The 22,435-nt window shown below is 39.9% G+C and overlaps 1 protein-coding gene across 4 annotated transcripts in view; it reads right to left on the bottom strand.

The window, feature by feature from the left end:
* The window catches only part of MEF2A (myocyte enhancer factor 2A), a 94,497-nt gene that overhangs the window by 24,295 nt on the left and 47,767 nt on the right, over nucleotides 1-22,435 (bottom strand). For 2 of the 4 annotated variants that reach the window (XM_070762579.1, XM_070762577.1), the window contains exons 4-6: nucleotides 13,442-13,579; nucleotides 10,497-10,713; nucleotides 10,321-10,380 (exon numbers count right to left, since the gene is read on the bottom strand). In XM_070762579.1, coding sequence (XP_070618680.1) covers nucleotides 10,321-10,380; nucleotides 10,497-10,713; nucleotides 13,442-13,579 — 415 coding nt within the window. Of the gene's footprint in view, nucleotides 1-10,320; nucleotides 10,381-10,496; nucleotides 10,714-13,441; nucleotides 13,580-13,643; nucleotides 13,776-22,435 lie in introns of all 4 variants that reach the window. The other 2 variants (XM_070762581.1, XM_070762578.1) reach the window with 2 other exon arrangements.

Here is a 22,435-nt window from a genome sequence, read left to right as displayed (position 1 = left end):
GAGGTTGCCTCTTTCTTTCTTTCTTTCTTTCTTTCTTTCTTTCTTTCTTTCTTTTTCTTTCTTTCTTTCCTTCCTTCCTTCTTTCTTTCTTTCATTGATTTCATTTGATTTGATTTGATTTTTATGCCGCCCTTCTCCTTAGACTCAGGGCAGCTTACAACATGTTAGCAGTAGCCCTTTTTAACAGAGCCAGCATATTGCCCCCACAATCCGGGTCCTCATTTTACCCACCTCGAAAGGATGGAAGGCTGAGTCAACCTTGAGCCGGTGATGAGATTTGAACCGCTGACCTACAGATCTACAGTCAGCTTCAGTGGCCTGCAGTACAGCACTCTACCTGCTGCGCCACCCCGGCTCCTTGATGTTTGATGTCTGACTGGGTAGTCCCATTGTCCGTCAGGACCAGGACATGGTGGCGCAGCAGGTAGAGTGCTGTACTGCAAGCCACTGAAGCTGACTGCAGATCTGAAGGTCAGCGGTTCAGATCTCATCACCGGCTCAAGGTTGACTCAGCCTTCCATCCTTCCGAGGTGGGTAAAATGAGGACCCGGATTGTGCGGGCAATAGGCTGGCTTTGTTAAAAAGTGCTATTGCTAACATGTTGTAAGCCGCCCTGAGTCTAAGGAGAAGGGCGGCATAAAAATTGAATAAATAAATAAATTGAATAAATAAATATGAGGTGCTGGAAATGACCAGATGAACTGCTTGCAACTCCAACCAATTAATGTTCTTGGTCAAATCTGAACAGCTCCAATGCCTCTGGACTACCTGGGAGTGGACGTAAGCCCCCAGCCCAAAAAATTGGCTTGCGTTGTGATTGTAATGCGGGTGGGTTCCCTGGAGATTCAACCATTCAGCATGGTGCTGGAAGTCCACCAATGGAGCAACTGAACACTGCGGGCAACAACTAAATTTTGACCTTGGAATTGCTATGTTTCTCCCTCTGATTGTCAACACCCCAAATAGCATCTGAGAAATAAATCAGATTCCACTCCAATTCTCTCACATAAGATTTGATTTATTATCAAAGCCATGTTGGTCACACTATTGCCATTCCAATACTAACTTCTTTCCGGTACCCCACCCAGGTTAAGGTTCATCCCACATCCCCACACTCACAAGTTCATCACCAGGACCAGTCCGAGTGCAGGGATTCTACCAACTTCCTCTGTTCTTCAGTTGATGCAGAACAAAAGATGACCTTGGGCTCTAAGAAAGGAATGTGTTGTGGCTAGTAACTTTCCCTCTCATGCAACTATCCCTCCCAGTTCCCCTAATACTGTGTTACTGTGGCAGGCCAAAGTCTCTAATTCCACATGATGGCTTCGGTCTGACACTGATGCGGCAACAGGAACCATTGCAGGGGATAAGTGTGCAGCCTTGCCCAGGGGACGATATCTACACAGAATATCATTTTCCCCAGGAGAAAAGCCTGTGTTTTGCAATTCTGCAGAAGCCCCTTGGGAGATGGCTGTTGAGATAAGATCCCTAATCTCTTGGGGCAAAGCTAATTGCTCCACCCCACTAGAATGGAGTCCTGCAGCAGTTGGGGTGAAGGTGGCAGATAGAGGTGGCCTACCAGCTGGGTGTGAGGGAGCCAAACTAGATGCTTCTTGGTCCACAAAGGCCTCAGGCATAGGTCTGCAAGTGGTTGCTTCCAGCACTGGATAAATATTAGCAATGTATGAAGATAGTTCTCTAAAGGAATCTCCTCCCCCAAGAGAGCCCTCCTGAAGAGGAAAGACCTCCTCCTGTACAGGGGACAAAGGCCTTGCAGACATACTTTAGAAAACTGTTTCTCAAGAGTTCTGAGCCACCTCTGGGCATCTTTAACTTCAGCAAAATGAGCCTTGCTAGAAGAATCCTTCTGGACCTGGACCTGATCAGTAGTACCGTGACCAACTTTGTGGCTTACAGTGCCAGGGCTTGCAGAGGCTTGCCTCTTAGAGGAAGACTTCTTCACTGAAGATCTGTTCTTCCTTCGTTTATCTGCCATCCTAGAAGATGGAGGCCGAAATAACTAATGAAGATTAAGGGAATCACCCCAGAAGGACAGGTAGCTCTGGCCCAAAGGAGGACAATCAACTTATCTTCCAGACCAAGACCACAATAAAGAGATTTCCCTATTTCCAGGGAGAATATTACCAAATTAGCCTGCAGTTTGGCAGAAGGCAGGCGCTGAGAGGCTCTATCGAGGTTTGGGATCACCCAGAACACACCTCAGCAAGCGGGGAGCAAGCAACACAAGTGGAAATCAGAAACAAAATGGCAACCAGAGAGAAGACCATTCCCTCTCAGTACCTACCCACTGCGATCCTTGGCCACTTCCTGCTCTCCACGTGTCTTCAAAATGGCGCTCGTGAGAAGAGCAAACTCTCCCAGTGCCCTAAACTCCGTAGGCAGGAAGGGATCCACCCATCATGAGCGGGAGCTTCCCGACTCACAGCTGACCACTCACACTGAATTAGAGCCCTGGAGTTCTGCCAGAGCCTGGGCAGAGACTCAAGATCATTCAAGTCACCTGGCAGGAATCCAAAATGGCAGACGGAGAGTGAACTCTCCCATTGCCAAACTCTTTTCAATAGAAGCAAGCTGGTCACATGAGCGGGCTGCCTCCCAACTTACAGCTTGCAAATCCCTAGCAAAAGCCGCACAGCCGTAGAGTCCTGCCGTAGCCGCTTACAGAGACCCCAGCGAGCAGTTTCATCCAGATCCAAAATGGTGACCAGGAGTTAACTCACCCGGCGCCTGAATTTCCAATCACCAACAAGCAGCCAAGTGAGCTGGGTGATCCCTGGCTCATGGCTGATTCTTCCACTGCCGAAATCGGAGTTCTGCTAAAGCCCTGGACAGAAACCCCTACTATTGATTCCAACAAATTTGGGGTTGGAGATAGCTTCTGAATCAATTCAACAGACAGCACTCCACCCTTGCAAGAACATCCATCACAAGCTTGCAAGGCAGCCTCCCCACTCTCACCTTTCCACAGTAACAAAGCAATGAAAATTAAAAATTAAATAAACTAAGGATAGAGCAGTCCAATATAAACTGCTAACTGATTACTTAGAAACTGAGTAGACAAAAGGTTTTCACGTCCCTTTTGATCAGACTGAGTAAAACAACTGACTCAGTAGGGCCAGAGAGGAGGCATTGCTGAATAATTATTACTTAGGCCTGGGCAATCAGACGGAAGTTAACCCATGCTTGGATTCTCCAAGCAGCGCACAGGAGAATAGTTTGACTTTCTCTTCTATGTAGCAAACATTGAGATATTGGAAGACTTCTCTCATGTTACTCCTAGTCCTTCATTTCATCAGACTACACATACCCAGTGCTAGCAACTGTTCTTCATATGTTTTAGCCTCCAGTCCCCTAATCATCTTTGTTGTTCTTCTTTGTCCTTTTTCTAGAGTCTCAACATTATATTCTTTGCAGTCATCTGATTGTTTCCTTTTGAAAAAGGACCCATGGGACCACCATGACCTGGATGATAGGGAGTCTCCATAGGCAGCCATTGTTTCTGTGTCTTAAGAAAGCTTATAGAACCTCTTTGGGATCCCAAAGGCAGACACTTGCTTTGTACCAGGCCAACTTCCCAGTTTTTATGAAACCAGTATTCACGTGATACAATGGAGAGGAGCAGGCACCAAGGGAATCTTTGCAGAGAAACTGATAGACTTGTAGTTCTCAGAAGAGTTAACAATTAGCAGGGGGAGAAAATAAAACAAGTACTCTTCACAGTATTAAGCACTCTGTGTGTGTGTGTGTGTGTGTGTGTGTGAGAGAGAGAGAGAGAGAGAGAGAGAGAGAGAGAGAGAGAGAGAGAGAGAGAGAGAGAGAGAGAGAGAGAGAGAAACCCAACTGTCCTGCAGCAGTAGAAATCAACAAAAATCCATCAAATGTCCTCTCACAATCTGTTATTATTTGGGGATCAAAGTACAGTATTCTACAAAGAATGGAAGCTTGTAAGAAAGTAGAATCATGCCACGCTAGAAATTTGTGACATCTATTGAGGGAAGCCTGCCTTTCCATTTAAAAGGCCAAATACATTGCAAGCTTACTTCTCTCAGCCAACCTGTTTAAATCCAAGGCTAATTCAATACAGCACACAAGAACACTAATATTATAGCCCTAACTCACTCAGGAATCTACCAATGAGGTTAATTGTCCATTACAATTTTCTGGTAACATCACAAATCTGTTTATACAGGCAAGTACATTAGAAAAAGGATTTGGCAGCAATGTATGCATCCAATGTAAACAACTGCCTGGAATATGTGTATTATTCAGAAGTCTGACCAAGCTCTAAGCATAGATAGATACCTGAAGCAATCTCCCATTAAGTGCAATAGGGATTTCTTCAAAGCAAAGCATGCTCATAAATATTTATTCAGCAGTTTGGTTTATCGCAAGAATTACATCAGTGCACAGAGCTAATCTTTCTTCTGCCCCCTTTTCTACACCCGTACTACACTCTTTCCATGAGTATGCAGGCAGCTCACGAGTTAAAGCTGTTCTGCTTTTGCCTCCACACCCAATGCAATCATTTCCTGAAGCCCTTCTTAGAAGGGACTGTCAGTGGAAGAGAACATTTTATACCCTTTCATGGCACTGTAAGACATAAGACCTTTCTCGACTGAATATTCTGTGCAGAGCTTTTAGTCAGGCAGTCAGATTTATCTGACACGCTGCCAGAAAGCCGGAGCCATTTCCTAGATAAGGCATCAGCATAGGAAGGACTCAGAATACAATTTATCCTGGACACTCAAGATTTGCAGAGATTCTCTTCTTCTCCCATGCGCAAGTTTTGGTGAATTGTTTGCTTAAGTTGCAGCAACTTCCTCACAACACAAGAATCTGCTTTGAGATAGAAAAGTCTCCATTTTTCAGTACAGTATCTGGCAAGATGTTCTAAATAGAGGCGTATGTTGTTAAAACAAGAATATTCAATGATAAATTGAATTGGAAGAACAAAGCACAGAATTTTTCTGCTTAAGGTTAGGGTCCAGAGGCAGATAATGGTTGGAAGATGATGCAATTGTCAGATAACTTTGTCAAATGAAACTGCAGTAACTCTTTCCATACCAGCTCTGTCTTGCCTACAAGCCAAGCCAATAATCTGCACCTTTAAAGTATAAGGGCAAAAAAGGAAGAATGAGAAGAACACAAGTTGTACACATCTGGATAACTATTTGGAAAATGCAGAAAGGCAAACTTAATCATCCCCCAAAATGTGCTTTGAACAAAAGTATGTTCATATTAAAAATAATTCTACTGGATTGCATAGCATTTCTACAAATGTCAGAAAAATACTTCTTTTCAAAGAAACCTGTCCACCAGGTTAAACCAAATAGCATATATTGCTACCAATTATTAGTTATACCAGAAAGAGGTGTTGGCCTCTAAAATAATGTAAATCCCAAGCCAAAAATAGTAAGAGCTTCAACTATTTATTATCTTCAATCTTTTTAATATGCTCTTTCTTATTTAATAATCCATTATTAAAGTAACATAAAATTCTATATCCCACCCTAGTATTTCATCAAAAAAATTGCAATATGTTGCTACATTAAAGAAACCTGACTGGAGAGCTCTTCAGCTTTTAATGTTTCTTCGAAAAAGAATTGAAACTGGACCAAAGAAAAGGCTAAGGCATATGTAGTATAACCTATGCAATATACAATTATAGGAAAAAAAGACTTTTACAGTTTACAAATATATCCACTGTTAAAACTGATAATTAAATGTCATTATATAATTAAATAATTAAATGTATCATTAAACTGCTTCTCTGATGATAAAAAGATAAAAACAAAACAAAACAGGTTCCTGAAGCAGTTTGTGCTAAGGACCAGAATGAAATATCTGGTTCATATAAAAACACATTTGCCTGAAGAGCTTATCTCTAGCAATTAAAAACCAGGTTAAATCAGAGCGAATTCAAAAGCTGCTTGGATTTATCTATTTATTGGAAAAAGATTTCTCATGCTGTGAAGTTCCAAATGAAATGGCTGTTTCTTAAGCTTTGTTGTTTAGACGTAGCATATGGCACCTTTTCCTACTCTGTGGTTGATATTAATCATGATGGATTGTTTATTGGGGGTGGTGTAGATATATTCTTCTACAAACATAGAAACTTTGTTCCTTCTGACAATTCAAGCCAAAGAACGAGTGACAAGAGAATCCTTCAAACAGACAGCTCTTCTAAGTTACCCAGGATGCCCAAAGAACTCTTGCTAAAGAGCCACCCTGCGTCCCATTGGGATTGAACGACATAGAAGTTGATTCAAACAAACAAACAAACAGAAAACATTTTATAGCTTTTGAATATGTTTTTCCCCTTCCAAAGATTGCAAAGCATATGGTAATGGTATAAGATGAAATGATGATATTGTCCTTTCATTTAGGATTTTGGGGCGATTGTTATATGTGCTGGGCCCGGCCTTTGGGCATTATGTGAATTTCATTGTGTGGGTATACCGTGTATTTACATGTAGTGACAATAATAAAGTAATTAATTAATTAAATCATTTATGGAAAATGAAGGTATTATAAATGGATGCAGATACAGTATAACTGTCCTGGGATAATGTTGAGCCGTGGTGACGCAGTGGTTAGAGTGAGGTACTGCAGGCTACTTCTGCTGACTGTTGGCTACCTACAATTTGGCACTTTGGATCCCACCAGGCTCAAGGTTGATGATAAAGCCTTCCGAGATCGGTAAAATGAGGATCCAGATTGTTGGGAGCAATAGGCTGACTCTGTAAACCGCTAATGAAGCACTGTGAAGAGGTAGGTAAATCTCAATGCTATTGCTACCCTATCTGGGTCACTCACTGGGACCAGAGATTTTGTCTTCTGAACTTCTGGACTCATGCTGGAGCCCATCCAGAGTGTGTGCTAGAGAGAGGTTCCCTGAGGATGGGCTCCAGCATGAGTTTGAAAGTTCAAAAGACTAAACCTCTGGTCCCAGTGACCAATCTGGGTTGGATCCTGCAGTGGATATTTTCTGTTAATGCAAATTAGATGCATTAAGTCCAGCTGATTTCTTACTAGAGCTTCATTTTGGTTTAACTACTGCCTCCCTCATTTTACCAACATACTTCTACATCTATCACCAACCTCCAATGACATCGCTGCCCAGGGGAGGGAAGACTAGGAGGATATGTATGAGCCAGACTGACCTACTCTGAACTATTATTTGGCTAGGTTTTTTCACATTAAATGGATAAAATTTGTTCCTGTTGTTTCATATTCCAAGCAAAGACACAGATATAACCAAGAAAAATATAACCGTGCAAAGCATCATTATACAGACAGACTTAAAACCATCCGTTTAGTTGGTCATAAAATGGGGCACTTAACTGTCCTGCTGAGTACCCTGCTGCCCCCAAAATAAGACATCCCCTGATAATAAGCCCAATTGGGCTTTTGAGTGTATGGCAATAAGACCAAGCACTTATTTCAGGGTTCAAAAAATATAAGACAGGATCTTATTTTCAGGGAATCACGGTAATAGGAATAGACTCAATTTGAGTACTATCTCTACAGAGTTTGCCGGTATCTACAAGGACGTACTTCATTTCAGCTGATTTTAAAATTATTTTTTCTTCCTCAAACCTTACAATTGCAATTAATTCTTTTACTTCATTCACAAGACTGATGTAAATGTTTATGCTAATTGTTCTGAGGGTGAAGGTGGCTAGCAGGGTACCAGTTCCTGATTCAAAGCAGAGTGAAAGTATCCTTTATCCAATTTCCAGGCAGCAAGATGATGAGAACTGTAAATTGGTAATAGCTGGGGTGGGGTACATGCTCCTTACTCCTGTTTTAGGGCTCATCATAAATAAAATATAAAAGCATTTCATATCATGAAGTGAATGTTAAGAATTATTTATTATCAGGGTAACATTCAAGATAGGGTCAATATTTAAATGGAACAGATGATTTGATAATTTCAGGAATTGCATGTATTGGTATAGAGTGGGATTCCTTTGGTGGTATTATTATTATTTTACACAGCAACCATATGAAAGGCTGAGTTGGTTCTCTATAATATTAGAACCTATTTGTCTTTCGAATGCGGCAGGGCATCCTTCCTTTCCTACCCAATTCACTCCCCAACAGTTGGATACCTATGAGGTTACCAGTCATTGTTCATTGGTTGCCAATTTTGTTCTGGATCCAACTTTATTTAAAAGGGGAAGAACTGCACTTTTGGTGAGTTACAAAAGCTAGTAGAGTTATCAGTCAGATTCAGAAGTTTGGCTGACTAATGGATAGTGCAACTAAGAACTCACAACAAAGCACATTCTCTTCTTCTCCTCCCTTGGTCAGCGTGATGTTTCCGATTAGCATAAAGTTCAGCTTTATAGCGTCTGAAATGTTATATAAATTTTAAGCTACAATTTTGAACCCAACAGGAAGTAATAGCTTGTGCAATATGGATAATAGAAGAAATGTGAGCAATCACGTCGCCTGATTTGTATGTTATACCAACCCAAAATTTGTGATCAGACTTTGCGGAATAAAATATTTATTTGATAGTAAATAATCATTTATGGAATTGTAATCCGGGACGTAGAGCAAACAATAATGGCTGGATTCATGCCAAATTCAAACCAGCCATGTTATGACTTAGCAATATGTATTAAACACAGCCACTATCTTCTGCAAATGATTGCAGCAACTGTAGATCCTCCAATTGAAATTTCACCTTAGTTACATAAGGATTAAACTCTCTAAGACAAACTATCACCCCTCCATGCCTAATTCCTATCAGAGAATAATTCCACTGTATATTTAAAATGGTAAAAAAATATCCAAAGCATATGCAAACACTTAAGGACTGATTGCATTTGATGATTGAATTAACAAATCATTGCATAACCATTTAATGAAGTATAGCATCAGATATACATAAGGCTCTAAAATGTTGGTAAAATCAACCAGTTGTATAAAATGCCAGAGCAAGCTTTAAAGAATTCCATTTCCCACATCAAAATTGTGGAAACCTTTTGGGAAAAGTGTATTATTGAGGTTTGATGTTAGTAACACCACTTTTTGGTGTTGGTGGTGTTGGTGTTCAAGATAATCATATTCCACTGCTGGAATGGCCTGGGAATAGCCCAGACCTTTTGAAAATCTATGGAGCCGACTAAAGAAACTTGTTAGTTAGAAGCAACACAGCAATAAAACCCAGTTAATAGAGGCAATCATTCAATCTTGGTTTCACATTATAACAGCTGCAGAACTAAAAGACTTGGATCACTCCATGGGAAGACATTGTAAGGCCATAATTCATGCTAAAGGTTACCCAGCTAAGGATTAACTGACATGGTGATAATTTTTGTACATCTCATTTCACATTTCTTCTTCATAACTTCATAAAAGTTATTGCATTACATTCTTGATTCAATTATATTTCCAGTGATATATAATTTTATGGTACTACTCTCCACAAAAGTGGTGTTATTAGTTTTAGAAAATATACTTTTCTCAAAAGATTTCCACAATTTTGGCTACTATTGTATAAACCAGAGGTCTTCAAACTTCAAACAGCATAGCTGGCTGGAGAATTCTGGGAGTTGAAGTCCACAAGTCTTAAAGTTGCCAGGTTTGAGGACACACACACATATCCAAAGGATTTTCAACCTTATACGTGACCTACAGTAAATACATCCAAAGACCTGTTTCTGAATATCAATGGCAGGAAGGATCAATCGCCTTCCCAGGAGAGATTCTACGCTCTTCATTCCAGGCTAGCTGATCCTTCACCACCAAGGGATACTAGGAGTAGGCAAGTAATATTGACAGCAGGTGTTCGTGCCATCTTCCGGTAATTTGAGAACTGGAACACAGATGCCTCCACACTGACTGAAGCAAACAGCACACCTCCCCACTGTCAACAAGTACCAAGGGAAAAAATAATCACCCTTCAAAGTCAAGCTCACATGAAAGCTCACAGATTCTGTTTCCCTTTGCTGATCGCTGCTCTCCTTAATAAATATGTACAAAGTTATGCATCCTGTACTGTGACAAAAACAAAAAGCCACTGGCCCACAAAAAGCACCCAACTATCAAAATAAATGGCAATGTCTTAGAAAAATCAACAGGCTAAACTTTATTTTTTTAAGCACATATACTTATTTTGGTTCAGGTACCAAAAAAATTTGCAAAACCAAGGCAATTCTAGGATAAGCAAAGGTCTTCAAGAGAAGATCTCTTGTCCGCTAAAGCTTTGCTTTCTTTAGAAAGTGCTCGCGTACCAGATAAACTGGGCCTTTTGTCATAATGAAAGTACAACATTTTAAAACTTACCCACTGGACTAGAACCAGTTCCATTTGGCACTGAGAGATCAGTGGTGGTCAACATCCCACCTGGTTAAGGAATGGGAAAGAAAATACACATTACATTCTATGTTATATACTGAACGGAGGTAACACAAGATGGAATTTGTTGGAAATAATGTATAGACTTACAGAATGAGTCTTACCTGCGCTACCTGTACTTGGGGGTCTCTGAGGACCTGCAGGTGATGCATTTCGATGCAATGAAGCTTGAGGAGGAGATAGCAGTGTGTGATCTGTCAAGGTAGAGCTTGCTGCCAAGGCTGAGGATACAAGAGAGCTCCCAGGGCTATAGTTTAAAGAATTGGGGCTGGATACAGGAACAGTGACCGACATTGAGAAGTTCTGCGGAGGCAACCCAGGCTGGAAAGGAGGAGTGGGGAGAGGGGAATGAAGTGAGACAAAAAAGTACAGCTTTTGAAATCTTAAGTTGCAATCAAGTGTTAAAATACTAGCTTTGATATTTATAAAATACACATAATTATTGTTTAATGCAAAGTATTGGCATCTGTTACATACCACTATTCAAAAGTTTCAAAATTAGTTAAGAGCGTTTAATTCCTTCAAATTCATCAGTTTTAGGAAATGGCTTATTCAACATTGCAAGTAGGACATGAAATAGGTTAATTGATATTCACATGTTATATTCAAGCAAACATTCAAAAAAACACCACCACCAGACTGGCTTTTTAAAAAAAGAACCCACAAACAGTAAGTTATACTGCTACGATCAGAAATATCATGCTGATAAAAGAAGTCATAAAAGTTATTAAAAATATCTAATATTTATTTTGTTTTTTTTAACAGTTGAACATAAATTTGATTTCATACATTGAAAATTTAAAAGTTGCCCAGAGGCTAATAAAATGTTAGAGTGTGTTATGATATTGTAACAGTATTCGTGTGAGGGAGAGCAAACATTAGCTTGTGGAAGGAATGTATTTGAAAGAATGTTACACTAAAGTCATCTACACATAGATAAACTTTATAAACCGCTCTATTTAATGCTCCCTTATGGCTTTCAAATTCTTCCTCAAAACTCATCTCTTACATGAAGCTTTATATATTCCATTCTAAGTACAGCCAAACATATAATGATCAGGTTTCTCATATTTTTCGTAGGCCAGTGATGGCAAAGCTTTTTTTGTTAGCCCAAAAGGGTGTGTGCGTGTGTGCTAGCATGTGTGCAGGTGCCCACACTCCTTTCCTCCCCCCACACACATGTGTGTGCACACCCCGCGCTGCCCCAGTGCATGTGCAAAATCCCCCCACCTCCGCCCATGCGCACAGGCCTCACCAAAGCCTGGGATGGTGAAAAGGTGGGTTTCCAAACTTGCAGTTTGTCTGTTGGGCTGTTTTTTGCTCTCTATAGGTTCGGGAAGCTTCCCTAAACCCTCCGGAGTGCAAAAAAACAGCACAACTGGCAAACTGGAAGTGCATTTTCTGAACTTCTGGTTTGTCCGTTGGGCTATTTTTTGCACTCTGGGGCTTCAGGGAGCTTTCTTGAAGCATCCAGAGGGCCAAATGGCCTTCCCCAAGGCTGAAAATCAGCTGGCCAGGGCGCGCATGCACACTGGAGCTGACATAGGGCAACGTCTCCCGTGCCTTCCAATATAGCCATATGTTCGCCATCACGGTCCTAGGCTGTCTGGGATTTTGGCATTTTAAGGCCCTTAGGACAGACATTTTTCTTCTTAGAGTCTGTTAGATTCTATGCATTAATGACTTAATATGTACAATTTGGATAATTACATAAGTACATGAATGAGTACATGAATAAGTACCTACAGGGTATACTAGAGATCCTCCTCCTCCCCTGTTAACAGTTTGTCAGTTTTATGTATTTATTTATTAATCAAATTTGTACAGCCAACAGTCTCTCCAAAAGTGACCCACCAAAAGTGACTAAGAACAACATGCAACAACATGTTTTTAAACATACATATCCGTGTGATTATGAAGTAACACTCCTTAACATAAATAGATCCTTAAGCTAAAACAATGTTATGGATGCTCTCTTGGAAAAAAAAGAGAATTGTTTTTCATCTGTCCACAGGCCTATGATGTCAGGTTCATCAAGAGACAACACAAAGGCTTATGTATTTCTACGTTCTTGTGAGGGCTAGAAACTTCTTACTGAATTGTACAATTTCCTTAGAAGCTCACAGGCTTTCCTTGCTGCATTCTACACCAGGGGTCTTCAAACTTTTTAAACAAGGGGCCATTTCAAGGTCCTTCAGACTGTTGGGGGGCCGGAACAGCTGGGTGGGTGTGGCTAGGTGGTCATTGACTAGGTAGGCGTGGCCAATTTAACAGTCCATTGAACAATGCACACAAATTAAATTTTAATTTATTAAAGTTTGTTTTTGTTTGCTTGTTGCTCTTTTGGTTGCCTTTTCTTTATACCAGATAGGTTTTTTAGTTAAGGAGTCTAGTGGTCCAATTCAGGAAACTTGGTTTTGCAGCAATTCTTCTCAGCCCCAAAGAGCTTCAGAAATATATATATATATCTCTCTTTGACTCTCCCCCCCCACCTCTCTTTCTCTCTCACACTTTCTGTCCCCCGCTCTCTCTCTGTCTCTATCTATCTTCTGGAGGCTGGGGGAGGTGAAAAATGGGCAATTTTTGCCCAGTTTTTGGGCTCCTTTCACCCTACCGCCTCCAGTAGCATTCTGCAGTCCAAAACCAGGCAAAAACAGTTCCGTTTTCACACCTGCCCACCTCCAGAAGCATTCTGCAGGACAAAATTACCCTTCAGTTCCAGCTCCGGAAGTCAAGTCCTGGCTCTGCTGAAGGGTGGGTGGGGTGATGTGGGCGGGGCAGATTTAATGGCTTCGGTGGGCCGCAGGCGGCCTGTGGGGCCATAGTTTGAGAACCCATGTTCTACACCAAAGAAGATGCACCACTCAAACTGCCTTGCTCAGCAGAATGTACATAACAGGATTATAATGATAGCCATTCAAGGTCTCCACTTGGGATGGACACACCTCAGATAGGTACTTCGCTTCCAAGCCGAAATAGCTACAGGAGGTGGTATCACAAATTCTTCTCATGCATGTAACAAGAGCACAAGGCATACCACAGTACTCACTGCGATTTTATGATTCCGCATCATATTATCAAACTCTTCATTAATTTTTTTATATTTTTCTTCTGTATGTGGCGTGAGCACATAGGAAGTGTCAGGGTCTGGGCTGTCGCACCCTCTGTTTTCCTTCTTGTTCAGAGCCTAAATAATGAAGTTAATAAAAAGAATCAACAAATAAAAAGTAGGAGCCAAGAGAAGTACTTACAGGGCCTCGCTTGAAAATAAAATCACTATCTTCACTTAGTTTGCTGAATCTGTCATCCGAGAGTGGGCTGTGCTCAAAGTAATCGTCAGCATCTGGGCTCTCACAGCCATTAAGGCCTTTCTTTCTTAAAGTCTGAAATACAATTGGAAAATTCACACACACAGGAAATATACTACACTTGCCATGTTGTTGTCATTTCAACTGCAAAGCTGCATTAAGAGGGCACTGACTGTTGCACAGCCAAAGCCACAGGAATACTGGTTTCTTAGCACACTGCAACTTTTCCACATTTTAAACAGAACTAGAATTCCCCATCTCCTTGGCAACCACCCCATTTCCTTTTTCAAATTTCCACATACTTTTTTTTTTAAAAAAATTAAACAATTTAGTGGGAAATTAGGAATAATGCATTTCATTTTCAGTAGTGGTATTCATCTTTAAATTAATTTAAATCTCCAGTGAGTTATGAGCATTTCAGATATTCCCTCTGTCCACTGAACCCATGTCCTAGAACAAGAGTGGGCAGGAGACTGTCTGCCCTCTATCAGGTAGGTACATGAAGGATCATTGTGCTCCCTGTGCTATGATTTCAGCTTCAAGAGATCTCGAGCATCAAACAGCTTGTTACAAGACATTCTGTGTTACTCTTCCCTCTGCTTTTATTTACTTTAATGCCAAGTAAGTCTGAGAACTGGAATGGAAAAACAGCAAGAGAAAGAGGCTCTTAACCCCTTCCTACATGCTGTTCATCTCACCATTCATTACGCAAACTCTTAGAAAAATGGAATAAGCTATCCTTCTTCTCACTTCTGAGTAGGTAAGTAGCTGATTTCTGGGCTATAGAAAGAATGAAGCAGTTTAAATTCCAGATTCTTTCTCCATGAAAGTCTACAGAATCACTGTTATATTGATGGTTCAAACATTTTGTAATAATCTTTTCATTAAAATTATATACATTCTCATACACTAAAGGTAGACTCTGTCCCACATTCTCCACAATGTTCTGCAAAATGCAATTGTTCCTCAGAAGACAATCATTGTGAAAAAAGCAGACCTCAGCTTGGAAATTACTTTCTAAGCACTAGTTAAAAGCTTGTTGCCAGAAGAGCTACAAGCTTAACATCTCAAAGATATGACAGTATGTTCTAATCTCAGAACAATTTTTTTGTCCTGTTCCATGAGTCCAGCAACTTAAGTTTTACAAACCAAAAATGCATTATCAAATATACTTATTTGTCATAAGTACAAAGAGGATCCTGAAAGGAAGACAGTATGTCCATTCTATTCATCTTTAAAAAGAAAACCTCAATCTTTTATTTTGAAAGGTATACACAGTGAGCTTGTACATTCAAGGCAAAGTTTTTGGGCCACTGCTAGCAGAAAGTTTTCCAGTTTTACATTTTAGAGCAAAACCCATAGCTTTAATTTCATTATTGCTTGCAATTCCTTACCAATAATGTAGCCGTGATTAAAAATAAACAAAAATCTCCCCAAATCTTCATTTTTGTTGAAGCAATTTAAAACCAAAAGTGTGTGTGTGTGTGTGTGTGTGTGTGTATAAATAATATTCCTCCTGCTTTTCTACTTCTTTGAGACAAGTACAACAACTAATTCACTTTGTGGGCCTATTGTATTTCCATAACAATTTTTAAACTTTGGAAGCTACAGTACTTTTAAAGCAACATTTGCCTTGGGTTCCTCACACACATACACACACACACTCAGCAGCATCAAAGTTCTCTCAGCATTTCACATAACACAATTGAATTCATGCAAAGATCATAAGGCACTGTTAGGAAATAATTCCTTCTCGGGTTACTTGGCATAATATTCTGCCCCTCTCCCCTCTTCTCAGTGCCTTGAACTCCCACTAAATCAGCCCACATTGAGAAAACAGGTGTAGCTTTCACCAACACCTGTCACAGTACTTATCTTTACTGTCTAACCAATCGGGTGGATACTTATATGGACTTAACCATACATGGTCCTGCAGTCTAAGACTCTGAAAGCTGCTAGCCCTCCCAAACCTCCAACAAGGGTAAGCTGCCAGTCTTTTACTCTGTGATATCAGCAGAGAAAATGCTAACACTACAGTCTGGATTACATTTAACCTTTACAAATTATTGAATACTATAAATAGACTCTGAAAGCTTCTGGCATTCATAAAGGAATGAATATATTTTGCCCAACATGACCTGACGCTATAAAACTGCATACTGAGAAAAAGGGAAGTTATTGATGTTACAGATTGCAAAGAAGTTTTTTTTTAAAGTTTATATAAGGCAGAGCTTATACGCTACTACTGTAACACCGCTACGGAATTCTTTATTATTCCCAAAGACACATTCCGATCTCATACGTATTGAGTGCAATACATGACTGCCCTGGAATCTAGAGGTATTGTGAATTGTGAAATTCACCACATTGTACTGAAGCTTAATTTCTGAACAAAAGATAATTGCCTTCTTTTAACAGTTCTTTTCAGAAGAAAATTAACCCTTAACTCAGAAGGAAAGGGGAAAAAATCTTATTTATTTCTCACTTCGGATTTTGGGCATTCCCTTCAAGGCAGCTTTTCAGGTGTCTTAAATATTAATTTTGCGATATTTAAGTTTGCTCTTCTAATCTCTTTCACAAAACTGTCCTGAAGGCTTACTTCAGATAGAAATGTCACATTTAATCACTAGAGAGCATTGTAAGAGCAAACTGTTACTCCTGTATGTCAGAGGAAAGCAAGTGGACGGCTATCATCTAGAAGCAAAATCCAACAGAATGTGAGAGATAAGCCAGACCAGTTCTCTCAAAGGCAACATGTCAGAGATAGCAGATTCTCATCCATAACAGAGAAGGGTCCTATTTCTTGGGAAGCAGCCGACTTGCGCTCCTTTTCAAGTTTTCTTCTCTCTTAAACAAAGCACAGGGTAATAAATAGGGGGGTAAATGAACGTTTGTTTTTTCCAGTCTCCATAATAAGACAAATTATCCCAACTGTGCTGCTTTCTCAACTCAGCCTAGAAAAATAACCCTCCTATGAAATGCTATACTGTGTCAGGGGCACATACAAGTACTGTATTTTTCAGAGTATAAGATGCACCCTTCCTCCCCCCAACTAAAAGAGACTGAAAATTTGGGTGCATCCTAAAGTTTTATCCTCCAAATGTAGCTTTTTTCAAAGTTTTTCTTTCCAGCCCTAATGAGGTGCTAACTATCTTCCTGGTTCACAGGATTTTTTCATTCCTATTCCCTCCAAAGAGGGTTCTTTTTCCAGCTCTAAGTCTTTGCAGGCTTGTTTTCATTGCTATTCCATCCAAAAAAATGTTTTTTCAGCCCTAACCAGGGGATAAAATAATGCAATGAAGCTGACCAGACTAAGGACACTAGTCAACTGAATATCTGATAGGTAGATTTTTTTTCCTTCTATTTTCCTCCCTAAAACTAAGGAGCATTTTACACTCCAGTGTGTCTTATACTTTGAAAAATATGGTAATTAAGATTTGTTATCATAATTTGTTATACTGCCCAAAGAAGGCCTATATGCCTTGCAATACCCCTTCCCTCAACTCATAAAACAAGAAACAGATTCTTTCCAGAGTGGGCCAGATCTAAGCACCCCATGGGCCGGATTTGGCCCAAAGGCCTTGAGTTTGACACCCCTGGTTTAGACAATCCACTATATTCAAAGCATTCCAGATTAGTAGTAACATACTGTGTGTAGAAGACACTGTCCTCTTTATTGGTGTGCGCAATGTTAAAAAATTGGATAGTTAAATCCCAACATTCCTTCATATATTTTTTACTTTACCAGTGGTGCATCTAACCATACTATTTGTCACCTTGGTTCTCCATCTTCCCTGAATCTCCACACTGCCCGATTTCAGGTTGACGTTCGGAGGTCAGGACCCCGGACAGCACCCTGGAGTTCAGGGGAGCTGGTAAAGTTTTTAATGGACATTTGGGTTAATTTCAGGGTTCCAACTAACACCCCCAATGAAAGAAAACTCCAAGGCATGAGTTTCCTCCGTTTTATTAGAGGTGTTATATTGACACATCTGGGAAAACCCGAATCTGAAAGCTTCCGGTTTTCCACATCCAAAAGAAACTTAAAGTCCCTGCCCCAGCATCCACATGTCCAATCAATGCACTGTCCCAACTGGAGATGCCTCCCAGACACACCCCTCCGAGTGCAGGGCAGAGTGACCTTGACTCTCGGAGAAAGGAATGTTATTTTGACTATAACTCCCCACTCACACAACTCCCCCCTCTCAGTTTCTTACAGCACTAAATGTAGCAGGCCTGAAGATCCAATGTCCAAGATGGTTCCAGACCTGTTACTGTTGCCATAACTCTTTTTCTGAGGAATTGGAAGGGAAACTCAAAACACATGATTTCCCCCCCCTCCCCCTTTTGTAATCTCTAAGGGCATAAGTAAAAAAGTTGGTCCAGCTTCTGCCAACCTCTCTACCAGGATGCCATCATTTAGATGCCTGTAATCTCATCAGATACAAAATTCAGTGGCTACTTGACAGGAAAGGGCTTTATATATGGTAGTTCAGCAGTATCAGGAAATCTACCTTTTGTTTTTATTTTAACTCAGTGGTTGTCAACCTTTTCCTCACTATGGATCTCCTTTAAATACCTTTTGTGACCACGGAGCCCCAAGACTAACTCAAGAGTTAAATCCTAACATTTCTTCATGGCTTTGTGGGCCCCAGGTTGAGAATCACTGGTTTAACTGCATCAAACACTCCCCAGCAGAGGAGGAGAAATGTCTCATCCCCAACAAATTTCTTTTTCTCGGACAGAATAGTCAAGATCTGAGACCCCTGGATCATTGCTTTGTGTCGTGGGCAGGGTCAGCTAAATACAATGTGGTCGCTTTTTATTCCAATTGTTGCCTCTACATAGTACTTGACTTCATAAGGAAACATTCGATACATAACTCACTCAATAACTAAAATTCAATATTCTGGGCCATTCCTGTTGCAAATAAGGCATACCAGTCACATTCTTCCAGATATTATTGCCACAGACAAGTTACACTGTGACACAGAAAAATCAATAGTTTCTCCACCCACCCAACCGATGCAGAACTTCAGGCTCTGCAACAAGATAATTATGGTGTTAATATACTTGTACAGTTATAATTACAAAGAGTGGCGGATTGTGTTATGAAATTACCATGCAGCCAAACTTTTAGAGGTGAACAATTATTAGTTACACTTTGTAAATAACGTTGTGTGTGTGTGTGGGGGGTGTATTCATGGTCTGAATCAAGATACAATTAAAAATATACAGCTGTATGTACAGTATATATCTGAAACTATGTACATATCCAAAAAACCATCAGTATGTCGGCCTGATAAAAATGTAATGCCTAAAATTCTGCAAACAAAGGGGAAAGGGTACTTACTGCTCTTTCATGGCTATTTTTGTGCTTATATCTCATCCAATTCAACCATGAACTGATTGAGATATTACCCTGGAGGAGTCACTGATCTGTGGACACTGCAAACCAAAACCACTCTAGGGCATCACTTCAAAAAGATGAACATGTGTCCATTGAGGGCAATGAAGCAGCTTTTCTTCGACATGGCACAAGTCCAGGTCAACACGTACTCAACGTCACATTTCATCTGCATAGTCACAAGGCCTCTGCAGGCCTTTAGCGGTCTGGTTTTAAAAACTATGTGTCCACCATCAGTGAAAGTGCTGGTGCAAATACCACTCGATAATAGCAAGTGTCTTTCTGGAAATATGAATACCGCACGCTACTATTAGAATTTTTATGCTGAAAGTAGACCTAGTTCTAATGCCATCTGCAAAAAAACCCTGGGACACTGCAAGCATCCAAGTTTTGATCATGGGACCATGCAGATGCTACAATAGTTGTAAGTGTGAAAAATGGCCATAAGTTACTTTTTTCAGTGACACTGTAACTTGAAACGGTCACTAAATGAACGGTTATACATACCTGTACATTAAATACAGTGATCTGAGGCATGGTGAAGCACGTATTCAGCTGGGATGCTCACCAGATGGCAAACTGATTATACACCAGCTTGCATCATACCATTTACAATCAAAAACAAAAGGCAGAATTAATTCCAGCCATATATAAGATCAAAAATAAGCAATCATTCTACTGAAGTTTTAAGTACACTGGCACACTTCCAAAGGATTTCTCCATCTTAGCACCACTCCAAAGCCAACATGCTGCCTATACAAATACATTTTAGAGAAAAAATGTGTTGCATTATTTTGTAATCAGGCAAGAATTTGACTGATCAACAAAAGCAACCTACTGGAACATACATTAGGTTAACCTACCTTCACTGACCAAAGAGTTTAGTTTTTCTAGTTGTTTAAGAATGAAAACATGTAGAAGCTTTAACCCTCAAATTCCACAGTTGTTAAATTTATGTCTGGCTATAATATCTAATTCCTGGTACAATATTTATTTTTCTAACAACAGAGGTTTTTAAGTTTTCCTATCTCATTCCCTACAAATTTGTCAGGAAATCTATATCTCACAATTATTTCCCCCTAAATTTTAACATGTTTACAGATATCCTGTTATTATTGCATTTTACAATGTCCTTAAAATGTATTGGTGATACTTGTTAAAGACATTCTAAAATTCAACAATACAAGTAGATTTTATTGTTACAGCAAAAACTCAAAATAAAATAATTCTGTCAGCAGTTGAAAGAAAAGACAAAAAAGAGAGGCTGAAAAAGCGCAAACCGTGTGCCATATGAAATAGCTATTTCTTTGCAAACAATGGTGAGACAAAAAAGATAACAATGGGAGCAGCAGAAAGAAGGGGGAAAGCTTTCTTTCCTTGTAGCTTGCAATACACCAAAAGAGTGAAAGAGCAAAAGACACCCTTGTTAGTTCTACTTGTTGCAGACACACACACAAAAATGAATTGAAAGCAGGAATATTCAAAAAGCAGAAGCTGAATTGAAAAAGGGCACTTGCTGCTGGCCTAAGTCACCCACAACTTTCCCCCTCTTGGTACTTTGCAAAAAATGTCAGGAAAAAGGAAAAATGTGAGAGAAGGACTTTCCTTATTCTTTCTATAATTTACAAAGCAGTACTTTAAATCAGGGGTCTCCAACCTTGGCAACTATAAGACCTGTGGACTTCAACTCTTAAGAATTCTTTAGCCAGCTGGGGAATTCTGGAAGTTGAATTCCTCCGAGCTTAAAATTGCCAAGGTTGGAGACCCCTGTTTTAAACTGTGTCCAACAAGGAAAATGGGATGGAGAGCAGAAGCATTGTTGACCTCATGGCCTGTTAGACTACTGCATATTCCATGCCTGATACGCATCCATAGAACAACATTCTGGAGTTGGGCTGAAATTATGATGTAAAGGGTATAGTTTCACAATTTCATTCCACAATGGGTTTTATTTTTGATACATTATGTTGATACAAACATACTTTCCCAAGAACTAGTGATATTTAATTAGCAAATGTAGGAACAAAGTATCTTTCTATTGCAAGATATACTAGTGTTAAATATTCATAATGCACTAGCATGCCTTTTTTTGTTACAGTACATATACTGACTTCTAAAACTGCAGTCCTAAAGTAATATCCACAAATCACTTAAACAAGTGAGATTTATTTGTCAAAATATTACTTATTTATTTATTTATTTTATTTATTTATTTAATTTTTATGCCACCCTTCTCCTTAGACTCAGGGCGGCTTACAACATGTTAGCAATAGCACTTTTTTAACAGAGCCAGCCTATTGCCCCCACAGTCTGGGTCCTCATTTTACCCACCTCGTAAGGATGGAAGGCTGAGTCAACCTTGAGCCGGTGATGAGATTTGAACCGCTGATCTTAAGATCTACAAGTCAGCTTCAGTGGCCTGCAGTACAGCACTCTACCTGCTGCGCCACCCCGGCTCGTTATTGCACTTATAGTAGTTGTAGTACTTAACAGACTACTCATGCACTTAAGATATTACTCTACATCTACCTGGCTAAAACTACTAGTAATTTTGATAAATGGCATGTTATCAAGAATTCCATTACTGTATGATGCAGGAGGTTAAATGCTCCTGGTTCATTCGTGCCTGTCAGTCATTGGAGAGCCAGGCGTGAAAGCCCTCCTACCCAGATGCCGCCATTTGGATTATTTTACCCTCAGTGCATGCACAAAGCATTCTGTTCATGCGCAGATAGTAAAAGATCTCAAATGGCAGCATCTGGGTAGATGGGCAGAACCTTGCACTGCCTTCACAATTGGCTCTCCGACCACCAACAGACACAAGAGAACTGGGAGCATTTCACCCCTGGTATGATGTATATTTGCAAAGGTGTTCAGAATTATACTGTAATATCCAGAAGGTTTTGTGGGAGGTTTTAGAAAACACTACTACTTTAATTTCATGCAAATGCAATGATCAAGGGATTTTAAATCAATCTGGTGTCATGCTATGAAAAATAATTATGATTAAATCCAGAAACCTTTTGAAGAGATATGATAGAACTGAAATTATAGTCAAGTTCCTTGAATTTAAGCACAAAGAAATTAGAATTATGCAGAAAATTCCAAGGATAAGACCAGATAAGGAATATGGCATTTCATAGTTTTATAGATTTTTCAACATGTATGAGTGGTTATTTGGTGGTAAACTGTACAATACAGGAAACCATTTTACCTGACTTAAACAGCACACATAATCAACGGTGTATAAATCAGTTATGAATTTTTATACCACAAATGTCAAACTGTGTGAAAGTCAAACGGCATAAAATTGTATGTTCAAACAAAT

The sequence above is a fragment of the Erythrolamprus reginae genome, chromosome 10, assembly GCF_031021105.1.
Source record: "Erythrolamprus reginae isolate rEryReg1 chromosome 10, rEryReg1.hap1, whole genome shotgun sequence".
NCBI lineage: Eukaryota > Metazoa > Chordata > Lepidosauria > Squamata > Dipsadidae > Erythrolamprus > Erythrolamprus reginae.
Note: the sequence above shows the minus strand (reverse complement) of the source record. Positions and strands in the feature narration are given on the sequence as shown.